Below are 25755 nucleotides of genomic sequence, written 5' to 3' on the forward strand. Positions count from 1 at the left end.
TTTAGTCACCTAGGTGTAATATGATTTCTTTCACTACAGATGTCCTCCTCGCACTTTCTTACCAGCCCTCTGCAAAATTTTTCTTGATGAAAGTGCTCCAGACAATGTGTTAGAGGTGACAGCCCGTGCCATAACATACTACCTGGATGTATCTGCAGAGTGCACCCGAAGGATTGTTGGGGTGGATGGAGCTATAAAAGCACTTTGTAATCGTTTGGTTGTGGTTGAACTTAACAACAGGACTAGCAGAGACTTAGCTGAACAGTGTGTAAAGGTAAGTCTTATTTATTGGCCCATTTGAAGATCACTTAAAGAATAAAAAGTATATTTTGCTAAAAAATAAAATTCTTTCCATCATCAATCTTACTTTATTGAGAGTGGTTGAGAACAGTGGAAGTCACAGTCCTTGTGGCACCAAAGGAGATCCATATGGCTTGGGAAAAGAAATCTTATCTTTAAAGGAAAATTGCAGCTCAGTGATAATGTTCTTCTGTGCTGCCTCAGTGCTCTTCGGTTCCTGGTAGACACTCACACTTTGAGATGAGTGATCCCTGTTCTTATCCAAAATGATTTTGTATAAAAACAGGAATGACAACAATCATGACAACTAACACTGATCTCCAGTGCCAGGCCTTATAAACACTTTACATGTATTAACTCATTTAATCTTCATGACGACTCTGTATGAGGTAGGTGCCGTGCCGCTAATATCGTCAATTCTATTTTAAAGGTGAAAAAAATTCGAGGACACCAAAGTTAAGTAACTTGCTTGGGGTGATACAAGTAGTTAATGGCAGAGCCAAGATTCAAAGATCAGAAATTTGAAGATTAGGAAGTCTGGTTCTAGGGCTTATGGATTTAACTATTTTGCTGTACTCCTTTAGAGTTAGCTTTTTTATCCTGGTGGGACTAATTATAAACTTTCTGTGACTCTAAAAGCGTTAGTACTTGGTCAATAGTTTATTGGAACTGCATTGTGAACACATTTAGATTTTACATGACTCTTTATATGATTCTTATTTCATTCTTTTTATGATTCTTGCTGCTCTAGGTTAGCAGTTTTCAAACTTGTTGTCTCAGCATCCCTTTACAAGACTTAAATTATTGAGGACCCCCAAAGAGCCTTTGTTTATGTAGGTTATATCCATTTATATTTACCAAAATATAACAAACTCATTATGTGTTAACATACATTACGTTTTTCATGAAAATAACTATTTCCTAAACAAAAAGAAAATTAATGAGAAGAGTAGCATTGTTAAGCATTTTTGTAAAGTCTCCTTAAAAATGTCTGGCTTAATAGAAGACAGCTGGATTCTCATATCTGTTTGTGCATTCAGTCTGTTGCTATATCACACTTTGTATAGCTTCTGGAAAACTCCACCCTACACTCCTGAGAGAATGAGAATGAAAAAGACAATTACTGTTATGGTATTATTATGAAAAAGTTTTAACTGAAAGGATCCCTGAAAATGTCTTCCCTACACTTTGAGAGTACTGTTGTAGGTGTTAATGTCTTGACTTTCTGCTTCTGTGTCTGTATGTTTATTTCTCTTTGTCTCTAGCCTCAGAGGAAGAAGTATTCGTTGTCCTATTCAGAACTTTTCCTTCTCTTATTCTCTTGATCACCTCACTTCATGCTTCTTTCAGAACTGGGATTTTACTCCATTGCTTATTCAGTGACCTGTATTTTCTATCTCTTCCTTGTCTGTTATACCCTGTTCTCCCTTTTTCTTTTTCCTTTGCAGATTATTGTTTCTTAGTTAATTCCTCCATGGTAGTATTTCCTATGGTTCTCTTTTTACCTTCTTAAAATAATATAAACTTTGCCTAGACCATCTCATCTATCAGCATCAATACCGTTCATAACTATGGTCATCTCTCAGTATCCTCAGGGGATCGATATCCTCCAGGAACCCCTGCGGATACCAAAATCTGTGGATTCTCAAGTCCCTTGTAAAATGGTGTAGTTCATTGACTATGTATATGCCCCTCACATCTTTGTCTGTAGACCTGACCTTTCTCTTGACTTCTAGACTCCATATTCAAAGGCCTATTGGACATCTCCAACTGGATGTCTGAATTCGTTATCTTTCGCTACGGATAAACTCCTGTTTTGATATTGGCGTCACTTCTACTCAGTCACTCAAGACAGAATGTGCTTTTTTCATTATTTCCCTTTTTTCACTCTAGACATGTAATTTATGATCCAGTCCTTTTCTAGTTTATTTCCTCCTGTTTGTCCCTGCTGTTATTTCCTTAGTTAAGCCCTCATCCTGTCTTGAATATTAATGCTTTAATTTTTGCATTTGCCTCTACACTCTCCCCGTACCCCATTTCCCACAGTTGTTAACTGGAAATCTGATCATATTATTTCCCTGTTTTAAAACATTTTTCTTGCTTACAGAATAAAATCTAAGTTTCTGGTATGCCTGTAAGATCTATGGACCACTGTTAGTTCTTTTCTTTTTTTTTTTTTTTTTCCGCTGAGGAAGATTTGCCCTGAGCCCAGGAACCGAACCTTGGCTGCTGAAGCAGAGCACACCAAACTTAGCCACTAGGCCACGGGGGCTGGCCTCGCCATTAATTCTTTAGTTCTACCTGAACATCTTACATATGAACATAAGTTAGAAAATAAAGTTTATTTTTAATGTTTTGATATTTATAGTCTAAGTGTGGGACTAATGAATAATATAATAGCTAGCATTTATTGAGGGTTTTTTCTTTCTTTTTTTTTTTTTTTTTTGCAATGTCTAGGACCTTTACAAACTTTGTCAAATTACTTGTAGTTCCTTAGCTTGCCATGCAGGTGTCACCATGTAAACCTACACTGTCCAGTGTGGTAGCCATATATGACTATTGAACACTTCAAATGTGGCTATCCCAAATTAGGATGTTATAAGTATAGAATATACATGGGATTTTGAAGACTTAATATGTAAAAGAATGTAAAAAATACCAATAATTTTTTATATTGATTACGTGTTAAAAAAATGATGCCTTGGATATATTGGACTAAGTAAAATATAATATTAAATAATTTCTTCTGTTTTGCTTTACTTTTTAAAATGTGGCTACAGATAATTTGGAGGGTACATTATGTTATCTGTGATTCTAGAAAATTAAAATTAGACTATTCTTTTGTTAATTTTGTTTTACTGTTGTAGGTATTAGAACTGATATGCACTCGTGAGTCAGGAGCAGTCTTTGAGGCTGGCGGTTTGAATTGTGTGCTTACCTTCATTCGTGACAGTGGACACCTGGTTCATAAAGATACCTTGCACTCTGCCATGGCTGTGGTATCAAGACTCTGTGGCAAAATGGAACCTCAAGATTCTTCTTTAGAAATTTGTGTAGAATCTCTGTCTAGTTTATTAAAACATGAAGATCATCAGGTCAGTAAATTGCTGTTGTAAACTTTGTTTTCAAAAAGCGATTTTATAGTGTCCCCTATTTATAACTATGATATACTGTAATTTGAACTTTTCAATTGATGAAGTAGAAGTAATTCCATTTTTCTCTGATTTTATATCTCAATGTGGTAATCTTTTTTATTTTGGCAATGAAACATTTTAAATTATAAAAGTGATATGTGTTTATTCTTAAAATTTAAACATTTTAGAAATATATAATTTTTAAAGCTGCACTTACTACTCAGTGTAATTTGTTGACTCAACAATTTTATTGACTTAAAAAGATAGTTCTCGTTGAGGTAAAATAACACACTATTTAAAATCTTAAATGTGTGAACTTTTGTTGAATAGCATAGTTTAAAAAATAAAACTTGACGTTTAATGCCTTTTTACCATTCAGATGTTAATTATTTTCAGCTGATATTTATAGATTATCTTGGCAAAGTTGTACATAATAATAGTTAATATTTATTGAGCTATTACTGTCCATCTAGGTTCTTTACGTATATCATTTCGTTTAAGCTCAGACAATGAATTATAGCTACTATTAATTTCCCCTTTTTACAGATAAGGTTACTGAGGCTTTGAGCAGTTAAGTAACATCCTCGGGTCATCAAGTTAGCAGAATATGGAGCCAGGATTCAAATCTAGACAGATTGTATGCCTTATCTCTTTGTTACCGCTGCCTTTCTTAGTCTCAGTATTGAAATAAGCAGTATTAGCCCTTATTAGGTGAGTTTTATCCATATGCACATTCTTTTCATCATTAGGTTTCAGATGGAGCTCTGCGATGTTTTGCATCACTAGCTGACCGATTTACCCGTCGTGGTGTTGACCCAGCTCCATTAGCCAAGCATGGATTAACTGAGGAGCTGTTATCTCGAATGGCGGCTGCTGGTGGTACTGTATCAGGGCCATCTTCAGCTTGCAAACCAGGTCGCAGCACCACTGGAGCCCCTTCCACAGCTGCCGATTCCAAGTTGAGTAACCAGGTGTCAACAATTGTAAGTCTGCTCTCAACCCTTTGCAGAGGCTCTCCAGTAGTAACTCACGTAAGAGTGTTTTTGAATCTTTGATTTTTAATTTTTCAGAAAAAGTGTTTTTGTATAATGCACATGTATTAAACTTTTTTCTCCCTTTCTCTTTCTAGGATCTTCTGAGGTCAGAGCTTCCAGATTCAATTGAAAGTGCATTGCAGGGTGATGAGAGATGTGTGCTTGATACCATGCGTTTGGTTGACCTTCTCTTGGTGCTACTATTTGAAGGACGAAAGGCTTTGCCAAAGTCTAGTGCTGGATCTACAGGCAGAATCCCAGGACTCCGGAGACTGGATAGTTCTGGGGAGCGCTCACATCGGCAGCTTATAGACTGTATTCGAAGTAAAGATACTGACGCGCTTATAGATGCAATTGACACAGGAGGTCAGAAAATATTTTTTAAATATAAAAAGAAAACTATGAGATAAGGAATTATATAAGCAATTTTCAGGTTTCTAGATTTTGGACAGTATTTTTAGCAGTTGTGCCAGATAATAGAATGGCCAACCACTTCCATATCCTCCCCTCTCCCCATGTATACAGTTATCAGCCTGATGCGTGGTAAGATCTGAGGAAATGCTTGTTGAATGAGTAAATGAAATTTACCTGTTTTATTGCCAGAAGGAGATCATGCCAATTCTAAGGTGAACTGCAGATTGAATTTAGGGCTGTTTTCTCAAGATTAATGGAAAGTGACACGAGTGAATTATAGTAATATATAGTAAATTTTTTAAGACTGCTTCATGAGGTGATGAGCAAATATAAATTGGTGAAAGATGCATCTGGGTCATGAGACCTGTCTTTTGTGTTCTTTTGATTATAGATGTGGATTAGTTTCTTTTCCACAGTTACGGCATGAGGCAGCTAGTACTCTGTTGAGTTGTGTTATATATTTAGTTTTTTTCTTCCTTATTTTATGTTCATTTTTAAGGCTTAAAACCTTGTAAATCCTTAGTGGTTTAAAAATTTTAGAATACTTTTTCTTAGCAGAATTTGCTGATTATTTACTACTTACAGTTGACCCAAATGTTTAAAATTGGCTCTGTATTTAGTGATTATTAATAACAGTCTTTAAATTGTTTCTACTTTAGAAAAGTTCAGTATTATTTTGTTGGGTTTTAAAAAAGTATTTTTTTTCCTTCAAACTTCCAGCCTTTGAAGTAAATTTTATGGATGACGTGGGTCAGACTCTATTAAACTGGGCCTCTGCTTTTGGAACTCAGGAAATGGTAAGCTAATAAATAAAAGTTAATGTTTTAAATCAAGGATAGAAATAATAATAAGGCAACTTTATGATTCTTCATCATTTTACAGGTAGAATTTCTTTGTGAAAGAGGTGCTGATGTTAATAGGGGTCAAAGGTCATCATCATTACATTATGCTGCATGTTTTGGAAGACCTCAAGTAGCAAAGGTAAAATCCAGGTTTTTAAGTTAATTTAATATTTAACATTTACATGGTTCCAAAATTAGAATGATACAAAAACTTTTATTCTGGTAAGTCATGCTTCCATTCTGTCTCCATTTACTCCATTCCCCCTTGCTCACTCTAGGTAAGTGTTTTTTTATTCTGTTTTCTTGTTTATCTTTTCAGTGTTTCTTAATGCAGCTACAAGCAAAAATAAATATGTATGCTTATTCCTCCTCTTTCTTATACAAAATTTAACATATATTATATACACTGATCTATGCTTTGCTTTTTTCATTTAATAATATATGTTGAAGATCTCTCCCTGTTAGTATTTGGAGAGCTTTTTTACATCTGTATACTTTTCCTATGTGGATGTACTGCAAACTTATTCAACCAGGCATCTATTGCTGAACAGTTGGTCCTTTCTAGTTTCTTTCTCTTGGCAATGAATAACATTCTACATATTTCTTTTTTTGTGTGTGTGAGGAAGATCAGCCCTGAGCTAACATCCGATGCCAATCCTCGTCTTCTTTTTGCTGAGGAAGATTGGCCCTGGGCTGACATCAATGCCCATCTTCCTCCACTTTATATGGGATGCCGCCACAGCATGGCTTTGACAAGCAGTGTGTCGGTGTGCGCCCGGCATCCGAACCTGCGAACCCCGAGCTGCTGAAGCGGACCACCTGCACTTAACTGCTTGTACCACTGGGCCGGCCCTGTACCTATTTCTCTTGTTTTTATTTATCAGTAAAGCAAATATTCTATTTGCAGAAGAATCTCAGCATCTTTGATTTTTAGATTAGCAAAGGACTTTGGAGAGTTCTTTTTACAGTTAGGAGAAATTGAGGTACAGAGAGGCCAAATGATAAGAGTCAAACCAAATGTATGATCTGGGTCTCTGGAATCTTCATATTGTAAAGTAATTTGGCATAGTGTAGTGTTAGTCTGCCAGAAGTCAGGCACACCTGGATTCAAGTCTCAGCTCATTAAGGAAAAAAGCTATGTGGTCTTGGGCAAGTTTTTTAAGTTTGACTTGCAGTTTTATCAATAAAATGTGTATACATTCCTAGCATGATTATTGTGATAATTAGAAAAAATACGTGAAAAGCACTTAGTATAGTAGTCAGGACATTGTAGATGCTCAAATGGTAGCTGCTGTTATTGACATCCTTATACTATAAGAAAATTTTTGGTAACATCTTAGCTTTCTAACCTGAGAAAGGTGGTCTCCTCAAGCTTGAATTCTGTCAGTTTGAATTGGTTAGTTTTTACAGAGAATAATGCTTCTAAGGGTGATAAAAATTTTTATTGAACCATTTTCTTTTGACCCGTACTATTTTACAGTTATGAGTGACTGAGTGGGTGAGAAGGAGCCAAGTGTATTGTGTCTAACCCTAACCTATCTTGATTATATGTCAGCTCACAATGAGCTGTACCTGCTGTTAACTGATAATGATCTAATAGGTAGTACTCACTGGGTGCTTATTCTGTGCAAGCCAGTGTCTTAAGCATTTAGCATGTTTTATCATTTAATCTTCACAGGTTTTTCTGTATTTCATTGATTCTCAGATATACCTCCACATTCCCCCCCATACATATTTTAACATCTCTTAAATAGGAAAATGTCTTAGAATTGCTGTTGGCCAGATAGAAATTATAGCATAGTTATCATTACCTGTCCATGCAACAAAAATTATGAAATGGATTTTAGTAATTTGAATGAAAAATCTTGTCTGATAGAGGAGTACTCTCAGAAATGCTGTATCGCTAATGCTCTTTATGGCACAGATGACAGCGTTGTGTGTAGAAACATAAATATTCATGACTTTGAATCAAAAAGTAATTAATTATGAAGAATTGTGCTCAGAATGTGAAGTTACAGAAATACCGTATTATATTTCATTTACATTTTCTAATTTATGTTTGTTCAAGTAACATGAAAAAAAATTCTTAGTTTAAAAGAGTTCTTTGAATAAGTTAAAAAAAAATAAATTCCAACCAATAAGAAAGCATTGTTGCAAATTTTAATTGGCATTGTTTTTTCTCTCTTAGTGGTACTTGATATATCTAATAATCTGTGGCACCCTTACATTTGATGAAATACTGAATTATTATAATTCAAACCCCAGCAATCTGGAATTTTTAGCCCGTACTGCATACTTGCCTAATGTGTGTATGCATTCACTTATTTGTTTGATGTATCTATTTATATCTATTATTAATGAAGTTAAAAAAAACTGCACCTCTAAGGCTGCTGGGAAAAATGTGAGGTGTGTTTTCTTTTGAAAGAGTTTACAGTCTGCTGGACAGAGTCGAGTGTCCATTAAAAATTGGTGAACAATGTGAATTAGTATTTAAGACCTAAATTTTATGGTTCATTCTAGAAGAATTGATTTAACTTGGTAATTGGCAGTGTCTAGGAAATGATGAAGATGATTACCATGTTACATCCTAAATACTAGGACCTATGTTAAAGTAAAGAAAATGGGAAGAGGAGTTTGTTGGAGAAGACGACAGATCCAGATGTGAACATACTTCATTTGAGTTGTTAATAAATAACCAAGTGAAATTAATATATAATTTCTTTTCAAGATATAAATAGACAACATTTAAGGTGATATGAGCAAAGGTACAGATTTGAATTGGTACCTGCTTGATTTAAGTAATTATGTAAGTCTGAAGTAAGTCTGCAATCTGAAGTATATGGGTGCAATCTAAAGATTGCAGAGTTAGATATTGAAGAAATAAGATGTTAATTGTTATATCCAAATTAAATTCCTTTCTTTTCTAGACTCTGTTACGGCATGGTGCAAACCCAGATCTAAGAGATGAAGATGGGAAAACTCCATTAGATAAAGCTCGGGAAAGGGGCCATAGTGAAGTAGTAGCTATTCTTCAGTCTCCAGGTGCGGGGTAAAATCTTTCCTTTTAAGTCATCTGCCATAATTTTTAGCTTCATGTCCATAAAAGTAGCTTTTTATAGATATATTAGCATTATATAAACAAACTTTTCCTATGAAGTCAAATAATATATGTATACCCTTACATTGATAAATGTTTAACAGTGTACCGTTTTGTGTTCTTTGAGACTGTGGCTGCATAATTCCAGAGTGATTAAATCAAAAGTTTAAGGGATGTGGGAATAGTTGGGTATTGTATAGACAAAGTACTTTGACCGGAGTTTTAAGTTTTCACAGAGTAGATGAATGCAGAGCCTCTGTGAAATAATTTTTGGAATCAAATGGAATATCCAAAATTATCTCCTTAAGTTGTGATTCAGCTCGTTGGAGGTGCTAATGTTCTTTAGTAGTCTTACAAACACCTTTGATAGATACAGCATCCTAATTTCAGTTTAATTATTATTAATTAGGGATATTAGTAGTTTGGAGTTGGGTACATCTTAATATCTTTTTCATTGAAAGAAAAGTTTTCCCAATACTATTTTATTGAACAATATTTGTCTGCAGGTGATTGGATGTGTCCAGTTAATAAAGGAGATGATAAGAAAAAGAAAGATACGAACAAAGATGAAGAAGAATGTAATGAGCCAAAAGGAGATCCGGAAATGGCACCCATATACTTGAAAAGGTTATTGCCAGTGTTTGCACAAACATTTCAGCAAACTATGCTGCCTTCCATAAGGTAGTTATTCATAGTATTAGTATTTACTAGTTAAATTATGCCAGTTATGTAGTTTTATTGATCTCCTGTTTCCAGAAGGATTTAAGGTTTATTTTAGTATTAAAAAGGTATGATAAGAGTAAAAATTAGATTGGAAATTAGATTGGAGAGTTAAATCTTTTCTTCTTCTGATCTGACTTAAGGAGTTTAGAAAATGAAGACGACTAGATTCCTAACATAGTTTTTGTAGCTCTCTGAATATCAACTCTAGAGAAATTTTGATAAGTACAGCAAACATTTCTTGAGCTGTATGGAGGCCTTTTTGGTAGAGTCAGTACGAGATGGCCATTTGAGGAGTTACCCAAAGAAATGAGACTTGGCTCTTGCTTACCGAACCCTTGCAGGCTAGTAAGGAAGACATGAGTGATAATACAGAGTGGTAAGTGTTAGATCACACATATAATCAGAGTTTTCTGGGAACATAGATGGTATAACAACTAATTGGACTGGGCAAATTTGAGAACATTTTATGCAGGAGTGAGATTTAAATTGGGGTTTAAAAGCTACTTGGGTGTTTTCCAGGCAGACAGATTTGGAAGGATTGGTGGGCAAATGTATGTGCAAAGGCGTGGAGGTATGGGTCAGTCCGTCCTGTTGCAAGTCCTGGTGTGTCCATCATCTGCTGTTTCTGTCCATCTGTTTGTTGCTAATACTCTGGTCCAAGATACTGTAGTCTGTAGTTTGACTACTGTGGTTGCCTCCTAACTAGTCTTCTCTTTTTCTCTCTTGCCCCTGTACATGGTGTTCCTACATATTAAGCTGAATTATTTTTAAAATCATAATTATATCATATCATTTCCTGGTTAAAACTCTCCAGTAGCTTCCAGTTGGCCTTAACTAAAACCTAACCCCTTAATTCTCAGGCTTGCAAGGTCTTACATAAGCCCCACCCAGCTCTCTGACCTCAGTACTGTCTAACCCCTGGCCCATTACCCTTAGACTATGCTAGCCTTCTTTCTGTTTTTGGAACACTCTAAGTATATTCTTACCTTAGGGCTTTTATACTTATTTCCCTTTGCTGGAAACTTTCTGTCCTCACCCAGGTCTTGCGAATGGTTGGTTGCTTCATATCATCCAAGCCACAGTTCAAATGTTCCACCCATTGATATTTGTCCACCTAATTTAAATTTACCCCTAGGACACCTTTCACATCAATCATGATGTTTTACTGTCTTCACAGAGCTTACACTGTCTGAAATCTTGCTCTTTGAGTTTTTTGTTTGTTTGTTTTATTGTCTGTCTCCCCTCTAAAGTAAGCTCCCTGAGAGCTAGCCTGTGTACTGCTGTATTCCTACAAAGACAAAGAGGTGTAGAATAGGGCTTGATATTAGTAGACCCTCAGTAGATGTTTACTGAGTGACTGAATGAGTGTGTTCTGTTAGGTATTGCAAGTATTTTGATATTAATGGAGTATAGGATATGTTGGGATAGCTCAGTGAATAATGTTAAAAAGGTAGACAGGAGCCTTTTATGATCTATGATGGCCATAATGAGTGTGGACTTTACCCTATAGTTAAAGAAGGATCATTGAAGACTTGTGAGGAAATTTATTACAGTTAGATTTGTGATTTATAAAGATCATTCTGGCAGCCCAGTGGAGAAAAGGACCAGAGGAGAGCAAGAATTAAAACAGACTACTTAAGGGTTTTTCGCAACATGCACTCAGACAGTTGCTGGGGGACTGGATTGATGGGAACAGAAGAGGTTGCGAGATAGGTTGTATAGGGCTTGATGACCAATTAGATATGAGGAATGAAGGAAAGGAAGGGGTGAAGAATGAGTGCTGAATTTTTGCTTAAGTGATTGAGAATTTGATTTTGGTCATTTTAAGTTTAGGAGGTCTTTAGAACATGTAGTTTTGTAGGATTCAGGTGCCTTAAATACCAGTATTATGAGTTGACATTAAAGTGCAAGCAGTCTGCTTTAAATAGGAGAAAAGTGGCAGTAAAATAACTGAACATTTAAGAACTTGGTTTTTATTCTTCCCCAAATAGCTACAGAGCTGTAGGTGTTAGTGGGGCCACTTTTTTTTTTTTTTTACAAAAGATTTGAATCATCTTAACAAATGAGCAAGTTCAATTTTGAACCAGATAATTTGGTCTGAAAATTTTCGAGGACTAGCTGTCATGTCAATAAAGATATATTAAGATATATTTGGAGTAAAATTGCTTCATGATAAGGCCATCAAAAAATTATAAAGTATGCCACCAGATAACAGAGTTCTCTTATTGGATGATTATTTTCTATCATCCTTTTAAATGTCTGAAGAGTATCTAAACACAATTTTAGTTTTAGCACATTTGATGCTAAATTCTTCCAAGTAATAATTTGCAGACACATTTAATTGTGGCGAGTAAGATAGCATATGTCTTAGGGAAGAGCTCAGACTCTGGAGTCAGCTCAAAGTGGGTCCACGAGAGGTAGCCATGGGCAAGGTACTTAACCTCTTGATCTTAATTGGTTCATCTCTAAGATGGAGGTAATTATACTTAATTCTCTTTAGGTTTAAGAATAAAAATTAGATATGTGTTAAGTGTTCAGGATAGTGCCTAATATTTTAGAGGTATTTGAAAAAAGATAATTTTTTTCGTTGTTTTGGTGAGGAAGAGAGGCTCTGAGCTAACATCTGTTGCCAATCTTCCTCTTTTTGCTTGAGGAAGATTGTCCCTGAGCTAACGTCTGTGCCAGTCTTCCTCTATGTTGTCTATGTGGGGTACCACCACAGCGTGACTTGATGAGCAGTGTATAGGTCCATGCCCGGGATCTGAACCTGTGAACTGTGGGCCGCCGAAGCAAAACACGCAAACTTAACTAGTACGCCACTGGGCTGGCCCCAAGAGAATTCATTTTCAAAAAATTATTTAGCAATGTTTAAAACAAGGGGGAATAGTTACAACCTAGCTTCTTACGGTTTCAGTTTGAAATTCCATCAGAAGAGTAAAGATATGTACTCTGATGAGACAGTTAAAGGAGGGGCTATGTATATGGACTTCAGGTAGTATCGATCAGTGTTGGCCTATGCACAGCGTCTGTTCAGGAAATAAAAGACAGACAACAGATCAGTGAAGGCTTCAAAACAGGGTAGCAGATTCAATGGTGGAGCAGTTTGTAAAAACCTAATTATTCTCTGTAAGATATTTTCCCCCATTTTATTGAGATATAATTGCCATATAACATTGCATTAGTTTAAAATGTACAACATAATGGTTTGGTATATGTATCCCTGTAAGATATTAGACTGAGGACTTCACACTTTGTTTTTGAAGGAAGGCTACATAGAATTTTGAAAATGATTGATAAATAAACATCTTTGGAGTTAGTGTCAATAACTGAACAAAGATTGAGTTCACTTTTCAGCAACAGAAATCCTTGAAGATCCATTTATGTTTTTTAAAAATCACACTTTGAGAAAAAAGTAGACTGGGTTGGATAAAGGGGGAAATTGTTCTTGGATGAGAATATTAAAGAATCTAAGATATAAATTCTTCCAAAATTAATTTATATATTATGCAGTTCTAAAGAAAATAACTACAGAATTTGAGAACTTGATAGATCTTAAAGTTCATCTGGAAGAATAAGTGAGATTATTGAAAAAAATCTGAACCGCTAGTGTAAACTTTCAATAATTAAATTTTTTTTTTTTTTTTAAAGATTTTATTTATTTATTTTTTCCCCCCAAAGCCCCAGTAGATAGTTGTATGTCGTAGCTGCACATCCTTCTAGTTGCTGTATGTGGGACTCGGCCTCAGGATGGACGGAGAAGTGGTGCCTCGGTGCGCGCCCGGGATCCGAACCCGGGCCACCAGCATCGGAGCGCGTGCACTTAACCACCAAGCCACGGGGCCGGCCCATCAATAATTAAATTTTTATGATAACCAGCACAAGAGTTTATAAATCAGTGGAGTGGAATCACTCCCTAAATAGAGCCAATTATATATAGGAACTGAATGTATTATAATGGAGGTTTCATAGATCATTTGAGAGTGGGAGGATTATTTAGTAAATGATAATAGAGTACCTGCTTTGTGGTTTGATAAAAATCAGCTTAGTCTTTTACTTTACATTGTATATCTAAACAAATTCTAGACGGGTTTAAAATAAATTAAAAAAAGTAAAACCTTAGGAGAGAGAACGCTGAATCCTAACCATTAGAATACCAAGGAAGAGATTAAAAACTTAGGAGAACCAAAAGAAAATATTCTTATATGTTTATCAGAGCTTGATAAGAAGAATGACTTTGAAAATTTTTTTGTGTGTGTTAGTCCTATTTGTCATTTAAAATTTATTCTAGTGAAAAAACATAAAACTACGTATCAGAAACATTACCCAGGGGCTGGCCCTGTGGCTTAGCTGTTTGGTGCGTGCGCTCCGCTGCTCGTGGCCCCGGGTTCGGATCCTGGGCACGCACGGACGCACCGCTTCTCCGGCCATGCTGGGGCAGCGTCCCACATACAGCAACTAGAAGGATGTGCAACTATGACATACAGCTATCTACTGGGGCTTTGGGGAGAAAAAGGGGGAAAAAATAAAGGAGGAGGATTGACAATAGATGTTAGCTTAGGGCCGGTTTTCCTCAGCAAAAAGAGGAGGATTGGCATGGATGTTAGCTCAGGGCCAGTCTTCCTCACAAAAAAAAAAAAAAAGAGAGAGAGACATTACCCACAGCCATAAAAGTGCCACAAATATAAACTCTTAATTCACATAAATATGCCAGCAGATTGGTATTTGTTAGCAAGTATGACCAAGGGATACTACCTTTATTATACAAAGAGCACATACAAATTTTTGGTGAAATTTAAGAAACAATTTAAGTTAGCCAAGACATTATGGCACAGTGCTCAAGAGGCAACAAAGCAAAAAACTGACATGAAAAAATTTATTCCCTTATTAGTAAAAAACAAACATTTAAAAATAGATAAAATTTGATGTTATTTTCACCCATTAGACATTTCAGAAACTTTTTAAAAAGTAACAATATTGTAGTGAATTACTATATCCATATCTATTGATAATTTAAGCTGTTAACAGTCTTCTCCCCCCCAGCTTTATTGAGGTATCAATGACATATAAAATTATGAGATATTTAAAGTGTACATCTTGGTGATGTGATATACATATACATTGTGAAAAGAGTCCCTCCATTGAGTTAACACATCCATCACCTCACGTTTATCCTTTTTTTTTTCTCTCTTTTTGGTGGGAACATTTAAGTTCTACTGTCTTAGCAAATTTCAACTATACAATACAGTGTTATCAACTGTAGTCACTATGTTTTACCTTAGGTCCTCAGACCTCATTCATTGTAGAGCTAAAAGTTTGTACTGTTTTACCAATCTCTTCCTAGTCTCCCACCCCTAGTCCCTGGCAAACACTTCTCTATTCTATGTCTATGAATTTGACTTTTTTTTTCTTTTGATTCCACGTATAAGTGATACCATGCAATATTTGTCTTTCTCTGGCTTATTTCACTTAGCATAATGCCTGCAAGGTCCATCCATGTTGTTGCTTTAACAACCTTTTTAAAATCATTTTGCCGAGTATGGATTTAGTACTGATACACATTCAGTACATATGAAATTGTTTAGACTCTCAGATCCACGAATCTCTGCCAAAGAAATAAAACTGTTTCCACAAAAATAGTGTGATTTATAATAGAAAAGACTGTAAACTAAATGTTTACTGTTTCCTTTATATTATAATATTTCCTGTTAAACAGGAAAATTTTATGTTACAAGCATTATGTATAGTGTACTCCTTAAGAGATGAGTTTGAGTTTAGGCTCTAATTCATTAGCCCTGTGACTTTAGTAGACTTATATGCCTTTCTTTGTCTCAGTGCTTTCATCTGTATAGTTGAGCTAATAAAGCCCATTTCATAGGGTTTGTTGTGTGGATTAAATGAGGTGTAATGTTTTTAAAATACGTGAAAGGATTTCTGGCTCATAATGGCTCAACATGTGATAGTGACAGACAGGTAGATAACATATAAACATTCTTATGCTGTTTTAATTGAAATAAATCACAATGTAAAACTACTAAATACTGATTTTACAACCAAATATAAATAGCCATTAACAAAAACTGAAAGGAACTAATCCTGTTAGGGCAGTTTTGCTGTCTCTCTGCCCATCTTTTTCTATATGAATTTGTAATAAAATACTTTATTTAATTAAAGAATACACAGTGTTATGAATTTCTGCTAGAGAGGGTTATGAAATACATAAAATAGAGACCACATGCTGTAGAAAATATAGCTCTGTCATATGCCTCTCTGGACTTGAGTAGCGATTTTTGCCTCGCCATCCTTTCTATGGAAGTCACCTCAAGTGTAATGATATCTACAGCTTGGTGCCTAGAATATTATTAGATGCTCAGAAGATATGTGTTAAATGAATTATTGGCTTTTATATAATAGGACAGTCTCCTCTTAGTCTATATAATTTAAATGTGTGTGGGTATGTGTCTATTTTATTTTAAAAGAACAGGTTGCTTGAGGTTAATAAAATTGAGGTTTGTTTGTGTGCCTTTATTATCTCCTATGTTCTCAGTAGAGCAGTGGATAAATAGAAGAGAAAGGAGGCATGCCAGGTTGTTAACAGTGGGAATATTTTGGGGCATGGGACTGCTAGGATCTATTTTCATGTATATGAGAGTATAATTATAATGAACGTGGATTTTGAATTTGACAGAGGACAAAAATGCTTAATTTGAAATTTGATTTCCCTATAAACTCCCAAATGTTTTAAGTTGTTTAAGCTTTGGATTTGGGATTATAGGAAATTTTAGGTTAGTTACAATTTATACCATTTATTTTCTTAGTAATTACATTACTCTTGTTCTTCTAAAATTATCATGGCATGTTAACATTCATGCTGGTTAAGTATAAAATAGAATAATAGCACATTTAAGAAAATTATAAAAATAATTTCAGTTTTGATGAGCTCAGTATATTGATAAGAGAAAATAAATGAAATTACCTCAAAAATGAGCATAAGCTGGTGCTAGTATTGTCTCATTTTTTTGAGTGCTTTTTAGCAGAATATATAAAACTTAACATTGTATATTTTAGTTTTCATAGTTGCATTTTGTTTTATTTTAGCTTATCACGGCTTCCTAAAATTCTTTTTTTACTTTTCAAGGAAAGCAAGTCTTGCTCTGATTCGAAAAATGATTCATTTTTGCTCTGAAGCACTATTAAAAGAAGTTTGTGATTCTGATGTTGGTCACAATTTGCCTACGGTGCTGGTGGAAATCACTGCAACTGTCCTTGATCAAGAGGTCAGTTTTTTATCTTTTGTGAAACTCTGGTAGTGTTAATTCCCTTTAGATATTGGTCACTAAAAAATTTAACTATTATCCTAATTTCAGTAAATCATTTTGTCTGTGCAAGTTATTGTATTTGTCTATTCCAGGCAACTAAACTTATTTTTATAATTTTTCCTTAATTTCCTTTTTTTTCCCAGGATGATGATGATGGGCACTTGCTGGCTTTGCAGATCATAAGGGATTTAGTAGATAAAGGTGGTGATATTTTTTTGGATCAGCTAGCCAGACTTGGTGTAATTAGCAAAGTGTCAACTTTGGCAGGTCCTTCCTCTGACGATGAGAATGAAGAAGACTCAAAACCAGAAAAAGTGAGTGGTCTTAATTGTAGTGGTATTAGGAATAGAGGTTCTTTTGAGGAAATCTAGTTCCAATTTATAATGGGTTTTGACAAAATAATGCCAATATGAAGTAATATAATTTTTAAAAATTTGATCAGTTTTCTTTTAACAAATATTATCGATAAAATTTAAAACTTACAGAAAAGTTGCAAATAAAGAATATCAGGGTATCCTCTATCCAAATTCACTAATTATTGACATTTGGCCCCATTTGCTTTATCATTTGCACACTCATTTATGTGTATGTCTATGTGTGTGAGTGTGTGTGTACATTTTTAAAATATTTGAGAGAAGCTGGATACACAGTGCCCCTTTTTACACCTAAAAAGTTCACCAAAAACCGGGACATTCTCTTATATAATCCTAGTATAGCTATCAAAATCAGGAAATTTAATATTTATATAAAACCATATCTAATCCAGAGACTATATTCAAATTTGCCATTGTCCTTAGTAGCAATTTTTTTCTTCCTGGTCCAGAATCCAATACAGGAAAACATACTGCATTTAGTTATTATGTTCCTGAGAACCTGCAACAGTTTCTCAGCCTTTTCTTTTTCTTTCATAGCCTTGACATTTTTGAACAGGACAGACCATTTAATTTGGACTTTGACTCTCACTTTGCATTTATGTCATGTTTCTTCATGATTAGATTCAGGTTATGTGCTTTTAGCAGGGAGACTATAGAGGTGATGTTATGTCTTTCTCAGTGCACAGTGTGCCTTCTCAGAGGCATGTGAGGTCTCTCTGCTCTCTTGCTGATGATGTTAATTGGGATCACTTGGTTATGTTTGTCTCTGCCAGGTTTCTCTGTTGTCAAGCTACTTTTTCCTTTTGGAATTAATAAGTAATTTGTGGGGAGATAATTTGAGACTATGTACATATGCCATTCCTCATTAAACCTTTACCTACTAGTTTCAGTATCCATTAATAGTTCTTGCCTTAGATTACAAATTTAAAATATACCTTATTTGTCTCTACTGATTGCCGGAAATGATTTAGTCCTAACATTTAGTGAATGCTTACTATATATTAGTGACAGACTAGTAATATTTTTGAGAAAATGGTAGAGTATGGGTTATTTTATTTTATTTTTTGTGAGGAAGATCAGCCCTGAGCTAACAACCATGCTAATCCTCCTCTTTTTGCTGAGAAAGACCGGCTCTGAGCTAACATCTATTGCCAATCCTCCTCCTTTTTTTTTCCCCAAAGCCCCAGTAGATAGTTGTATGTCATAGTTGCACATCCTTCTAGTTGCTGTATGTGGGACGTAGCCTCAGCATGGCTGGAGAAGCAGTGCGTCGGTGTGCACCCAGGATCCGAACCTGGGCCTTCAGTAGTGGAGCACGTGCACTTAACCGCTAAGCCACGGGGCTGGCCCTAGAGTATGGGTTATAATTGTAGAATCCTGAGGGGGTGAGTTTATGTGCGTGTGTGTTTCCTAAATTACTGGAGGATTTAAGAAAAAACAAAACAAAACAAGAAGTGATGTTGGGGTTCATCCCCCTAGAATTCTTTCATTCAAGAAATAAGTTACAGATCCCAGCAATCTTTTTGTAGAAAATAACAGGCAGATTCTAACATTTATATGGAAGTGCAAGGGACCTGGAATAGCCAAAGTAACCTTGAAAAGGAACAAAGTTGAAGGACATACACCAGCACATTTCAAGTCTTATTATAAAGCTATAGTAATCAAGACCATGTGGTAGTGGTATAAAAATAGATTAATGGCCCACATATATATGGTCAATTAATTTTCAACCAAAGTGCTAAGGCAATTCAATCAGGAAAGGATGATCTTTTCAGAAAATGATGCTTGAACAAGTGGATAGCATATGCAAAAAAATGAAATCTTAATCCTTACCATATAATAGCAAAACAAAAATTAACAGAAAATGAATCATAGACTAAAATGTGTTGGCTAAAATTGTAAAACTTCTAGAGGAAAAAGAAGAAAATTGTAGTGATCTTGAGCTTGACAAAGATTTCTTAAATAGGACGTTCAAAGATTATACTATAAAAGGAAAAAAAATCAACAAATTGTCCTTCATCAAAATTAAACTTTTGCTCTTCAAAATACATTGTTTAGGAAATAAAAAGGCAAGCCAGAAAACTCTCTCAGATTTTGTCTGAGAACATCTTTATTTGGCCTTCATTTTTGATGGATGTTTTCAGTGCCTACAAGGACTCTTGGCGGATCATTTTCCAGCATTTTAAGAGATTTCCACTGTCACTTGACATGCATAGTCTCTACGAAAAGTTTGCTATAATTCTCATCTTAGTTCCTTTGTATGTAACGCATCTTTTCCTCTGACTATTTTTAAGATTTTATTGCTGTTTTTTAGCAATTTCACTTTGATGTGCTTTGCTGTATTTGGTGTGTGTGTGCGTGTGCATGTGTGGGTGTCCAACCCTGCTCAGGATTGTTTAATTTTCTTTGATCTGTGGGCTTATAGTTCTTGTCATACTTGGAAAAATTTCAGGTATTAGGATGGGGATTTTCTACTCTGGCTGTTTGGATTGCTGACGTCTGACCACCTTGTGTGCTCTCTGGGAATTGTGTAGCTTACACTTTTCCAGTTGCTCTTTGCCCAACCTTATAGAGTATCACCCTATACATGAGTGGTCTAGTACTCAGTAGAGACTTAGGGTGACCACTTTGCATATTTCCAGAGGTCTTTTTTACTTGGCTCCCTAAGCCTGAGCTCAGCCTCTACATATTCCATTTGGCTTTGCCTCTTCAAACATATCTCCATTTGCTTAACTCATACTGCTGCTAGACTCTGTTCCCTCTTCTTAAGACCTTAGCCAGAAAATTGTGTCTGAGCTTAAGGGGCTTACCTTGTTTGTTTCCATTTTGTGGAGATTCCAGTCCTATGTTGCTTGTTTTCTAGTGTTTGAAAACACTTTTTCATATATTTTGTCTAGTCTTTAGTTCTTTACAATGGATAGGCAAGTCTTTGTCCTTGTTAATCTGTCATGGCCTGGAAGACAAGTACTTAAGTTTAGAGAAATTTATCATCCATATTTTACAATCTTATTTAGTGTTATAAGCTACTTCAGGGAAAAAACAGTTAAAAAAATACTTTTTTTTTTTTAAAGTATAACAAGTCTTTATGAAGTTTAAAAGTACTTTACCCATACATGCACACATGCACACGCACTACAAGTTTATATATGTTTATGATGAATAGTCTCAATATTTAAATGTTGTCAAGAAAATAAAAATTTTTTAGCATACCAGGCTAGGCAAACAATATTTAGAAGTTGTTGGCTTTTTTATAACTTGTCATTATTTATGTGAATTTCTTAACATTTTAGAACTTATTTGTAAGATTTAGTTACAGGTAATTAGTTGAACCAATACATATTAAACTAGAGGCAACTGAATATTATGTTCAGGATATTTTAATTCTAAATTTGATTCATGGTCATGTTTTAAAAATACTTAGGAATATTTGGAGTAGAAATTATTTTCCATGTTTCACTGAATAATTTTACACATTTAGGAAGATGAACCACAGGAAGATGCTAAAGAATTGCAGCAAGGTAAACCATACCATTGGAGAGACTGGTCAATCATTAGGGGAAGGGACTGCTTATACATATGGAGTGATGCAGCAGCCTTGGAATTATCTAATGGCAGTAATGGATGGTTCAGATTTATCTTGGACGGAAAACTTGCCACCATGTATTCAAGTGGTAGTCCTGAAGGTGGATCAGATAGTTCAGGTAAATGAATGTTTCTATTAAAATGTTTTACTCATTTCTGTAATTTTAGTAATTTGTTTCTTTGCTCATATTTTTGCTACCATTGTCATAGAAATACAACATCCTTGATGATCATGTGGCCAGTTTCTTTAATACCAACAGAGAAAAAGTGTTGTGCCATGAAAGCATTTCATAAATGCCTTTTTGTTGTTTGAGACAAGGAATAGCGTTGTATCTACTTTTAATCTCTCTAATTTTTTACATAAAGCTGCCTTTTATCAGGTAGTGGTGAACTGCGTGTATGTGATGCTGTCTCAAGTTGGATCTTTTCCCAAAAACCTTATACTTTAAAAAATTATGGCTGTAGCATTGCTTTTATGCCTGAACCTAAGTATGTCAAACCAGTAAGAGTATACCAAAGAATAAAACTCTGTTAATGATGTTTTATTAATGAAATTGATATTCCAGTAGGTAGTTTACATTAAAAAGAAAAACATGGAATATTCGAAAGGAATAAGGTTTTGAAACAATATTTGAAAGGAATAAAGTTTTAAAACAATCATTTTGTTTTTATAGAAAGCAGAAGTGAATTCTTAGAGAAGTTACAAAGAGCTCGAGGCCAAGTAAAGCCATCTACTTCAAGTCAACCTATACTCTCAGCACCGGGACCCACTAAGCTCACTGTAGGGAATTGGTCACTAACATGTTTGAAGGAAGGAGAAATTGCTATTCATAACTCAGATGGTCAGCAAGCAACAATACTGAAGGAAGATTTACCTGGTTTTGTATTTGAATCTAATAGAGGAACCAAACATTCATTTACTGCAGAAACTTCTCTTGGTAAGTATAAAAGTATGTAAGTTTAGCAGATAAGAATAAATGAATATGTTAAATTGCAATAAAATATGCTTTGTGAAATGTCCTTTTTTTTTTAAGGTTCAGAATTTGTGACTGGCTGGACTGGCAAAAGAGGCAGAAAACTGAAGTCTAAGTTAGAAAAAACAAAGCAAAAGGTATATTTGTAAAGTGTGCTGGGTTTTTCTTGTCTTTTATACTGACATGGTAAGGCTTCAATGGTAGATTCTAAGCATTTAAAAAACTGAGCCCTATAACTAACGTAAGCTACCCTAATCTAACATATTTTAGTTTTCCTTTTTCTGCGCTCATTATTTTTTTTTTTTGAGGAAGATTAGCCCGAGCTAACATGAAGATTAGCCCTGAGCTAACATCCACTGCCAATCTTCCTCCTTTTTTCCTTTTCTCCCCGAAGCCGCAGTAGATAGCTGTATGTCACGGTTGTACATCCTTCTAATTTCTCTGTGTGGGACACCACCTCAGCATGGCTTGATGTGTGGTGCATAGGTCCACGCCCAGGATCCAAACCGGCCAACCCCGGGCCATCGAAGCGGAGCACGCGAACCTAACCGCTACGCCACCAGGCCAGCCCCTGTGCTCGTTATTTTTCCACAATATGTATACATTTACTTATAATTCTTATACGTATACTAAACACCAACGTTAAAACAGAGACAAAATGGAATTGAGACAAAAAGTAAAATTTATTAATGTTGTTAATGTCACAAAAACTTTAAACTCATGCTTTATTATTAATGATAGTTATATTTTTAGTGATACAGTGAGATTGAAAATGCATCATTATATTTTACAATCCTGATTTAATACTTTGTGATAAAGCAACTTGAATGCCTGGTTCTAGATTCAGATTGTTTTGATGCTTAATGGCCATCTTAGATGAAATCAGTTTCAAAAAGATACAGGAGCAAATGCATTATTGACTCCACCTTCAGAATCACGATACTATTTTGAAAATTTTATCCATTAAGTATACGTTGATTTTTTTAAAAATATAGGGCCAGTATATTTCCATCTTTATTATATCCATTGTTACTGTATTTTTTTATTTTTAAAAGAGAAAATAAAATAATCTCATAGATTCAAAATTCTATGATGAGAAATATTTTTATTTTACCTATAATAATGATATAAAATAGTTTTTTCATACGGCACGCGAAGAATGCTTTTAGTTGGTTGGGATTGCAGGGATACTTGTGTTTTTAGGGCTTTGGCCATAGAAATAGTAGTAATAGGTTTTATTTGGAACCCACTGGTTCCAAATGGGTTCATTTTCATTTGTTAATGTGCTGGGCCATCCCAAGGATATTTCCAGTTGCTAGACCTTGGAAAGAACATGCGTGCTTGCCATTATAGATATATGTATTTATATATATAACCTCTGTAGCTATATATATTATGCTTGCTTCCGTTTTTTTTTTTTTTTTTTTTTGTGAGGAAGATTGGCCCCGAGCTAACATCTGTGCCTGTCTTCCTCTATTTTGTATGTGGAACACTGCCACAGCATGGCTTGATGAGTGGTGCATAGGTCTGTGCTTGGGATCTGAACCTGCAAACCCCAGGCCACCAAAGCCTGTGAACTTAACCACTATGCCACCAGGCCAGCCCCTGCTTCCATGTTTTTTAATAAGAGTGTGAGGCCAGAGATTTCTTCTAATTCAGGATATCTTAAGGGTATTTGAGGAAGAAATATCTCAATTGAAGATAGCCATTAGATGCTAAAAGGAATTTGAACTAAATACAGTCGATTTTCGTTATTCATGGTTGTTATGTTGTATAAAGTTGCCATGAATACTGAACTGTTGCTCCTAAGGGAAGTACAGGGTTATGTTCCTGTGAGGCTCTGGTCACATTTTTGTCAACTGATCCATACATAACCTTGTTTTATGTGTGTTTCCGTATAAAAACACCATATTTAATATGTATTGTTGATTTGTTAATGTTGAACTTGTGGCTAACAGCACTGTCATGCCTGAACGAGGCTTATTTAACACACATGTTTTCTCCATAAAACATATGTACCTTCTTGTGCTTAGAACACTGGGCAGCAATTCAGCACTATGTTTGGGAGTCATTTTAAACTGTGAAGTCACCAACAAAAAAGCACAAAAATGTGAAAAACATGGCACAAAATAGACTGTGAAAAGGACACTAGTTTATAGTGTGAGAGCTAAAACAAGAGGGTAGAGTGTCACCTTGTTTGACCTCACCTGAGAACATGCATGTGAGGCAACTCAAAAGTTTTTTCACTGCGCTGTGCATACCCACAAATGACTGGGAAAGCACTGCAAGGATTGTCTTGGGGATTACAAATGAATGTTAGTGAGTAGTGAATTTGCAAATACAGAATTCTCAGATAATAAGGAGGATCAACTGTAATTCTTTATAAAACTACCACTCAGCCATCGCAGGAGTTTCTTGGAATACCTGATATGTTGTATTACCCACCAAATATAGAACTCACAGGAACTGAAATTTCACAATAGAGAAGAAAAGTAAATCAAAGAAAACACAGTCTCAGTCCTATATTTTCATTTTTAAAAAAAATAATTGATTCAGTTGCTTGAAATCAGTGGTAACTTAGTGACCATGTGGCTATTCTTTTGTGTATAAAGCAGTACGTTTCAAAATCTGCTAATTTTAGGGGCCAGTCTGGTGGCACAGTGGTTAAGTGCGCGTGCTTCACTTCAACAGCCCGGGGTTCACAGGTTCAGATTCTGGGCGCAGATTTACGCACCGCTCATCAAGCCATGCTGTGGCAGGCGTCCCACATACAAAATAGAGGAAGATGGCACAGATGTTATCTCAGGGCTAGTCTTCCTCACCAGAAAAAACAAAAACACACTGATTTAGGTAAAAATAATTTTAACTATTAGTTTTAACCTCAGTTTTATTTATTAATATTGTTTTATAAAGGGATAATTTCCTCAGTGTCATCTAATATCCAGAACTTACTTATCTTTTAATTTTGAACAGTATATCAAAATAGAATGGAAAGATATTATTAATTCATTTAGAGAGTGAATTTTTTTCTATTACATTAGGATTATACTAGATTAGTTTGTGATTTAAATGAAATTGCATAAGTCCTAAATTTACATTATTTAAGCATTTTTTTTAAAGAGTGTTAGGTACTAAATTTCATCAGATCCAAGCCTAGGACATGTATGGGTTATTCTCTCAAATAACATTAATTTAACTTAAATGAGAGATAATAATTAGTGCCCAAACTGACAGTACAGTCATTCTTTCTCATGATGAAATATGTAACTATATGAGCATCATATATACTTTGTGTGAATAATATAAATAGAAAAAAGACGGAAAACCTAAGGTATACCCCAGAATGTTAAAAGGTTCAACTTTGGTTGATAGAATTATAGATGGCTTAATTTTCTTTTCTTTTTTTTTTTTTTTTTGTGCTTATTTGTATTGTCGAAATGTTTGCTTTTATAAAACAGTTTGCTTTTATAAAAAAGAGCAGAGTTAATTTTTGGCAGGTTGTTAAATTTGGTTTAAATGAAACAAGCTGCTATTTGGCATATGAATACAAAGTTTAAATAACCAAAAATTAAAATTATGAGTTCTTTTATTTGACACTGCTAAAATTTACTAGAGTACTTTTTCAGCCATTTAACCTTTTGACGTAGATGAATAGAAGTAGTAACATTTTTTGAAAGTTGATAATGGCACAAATAATTCTAAAAGTTGCATGTATATATATGTCTGTGTAAAACGGAAGATTTGGTAAAATTATTACTTGTAGTGAAAATTCACCTTTGCTATTTTTATGTTGGTAGGTACGAACTATGGCTCGAGATTTGTATGACGACCACTTTAAAGCTGTTGAAAGCATGCCTCGTGGAGTAGTGGTAACACTCAGAAACATCGCAACTCAGTTAGAGTCCTCTTGGGAACTTCATACAAATAGACAAGTATGTTAGCCTCTAGATTTTATGACACACTGT

At 35.0% G+C, this 25755-nt stretch overlaps 1 protein-coding gene across 7 annotated transcripts in view; it reads left to right on the top strand.

Moving 5' to 3' along the window:
* Nucleotides 1-25755, top strand: part of HECTD1 (HECT domain E3 ubiquitin protein ligase 1) — an 82418-nt gene that overhangs the window by 19602 nt on the left and 37061 nt on the right. For all 7 annotated transcript variants that reach the window (XM_058540770.1, XM_058540776.1, XM_058540773.1 and 4 more), the window contains exons 3-16: nt 40-274; nt 3168-3395; nt 4184-4465; nt 4564-4834; nt 5603-5679; nt 5765-5863; nt 8652-8766; nt 9328-9502; nt 16680-16818; nt 17004-17174; nt 20713-20935; nt 21491-21754; nt 21851-21927; nt 25588-25722. In XM_058540770.1, coding sequence (XP_058396753.1) covers nt 40-274; nt 3168-3395; nt 4184-4465; nt 4564-4834; nt 5603-5679; nt 5765-5863; nt 8652-8766; nt 9328-9502; nt 16680-16818; nt 17004-17174; nt 20713-20935; nt 21491-21754; nt 21851-21927; nt 25588-25722 — 2491 coding nt within the window. The remainder of the gene's footprint in view (nt 1-39; nt 275-3167; nt 3396-4183; nt 4466-4563; nt 4835-5602; nt 5680-5764; nt 5864-8651; nt 8767-9327; nt 9503-16679; nt 16819-17003; nt 17175-20712; nt 20936-21490; nt 21755-21850; nt 21928-25587; nt 25723-25755) is intronic.

The sequence above is a fragment of the Diceros bicornis genome, chromosome 5 (genome assembly GCF_020826845.1).
Source record: "Diceros bicornis minor isolate mBicDic1 chromosome 5, mDicBic1.mat.cur, whole genome shotgun sequence".
NCBI classification, from domain to species: Eukaryota; Metazoa; Chordata; class Mammalia; order Perissodactyla; family Rhinocerotidae; genus Diceros; species Diceros bicornis.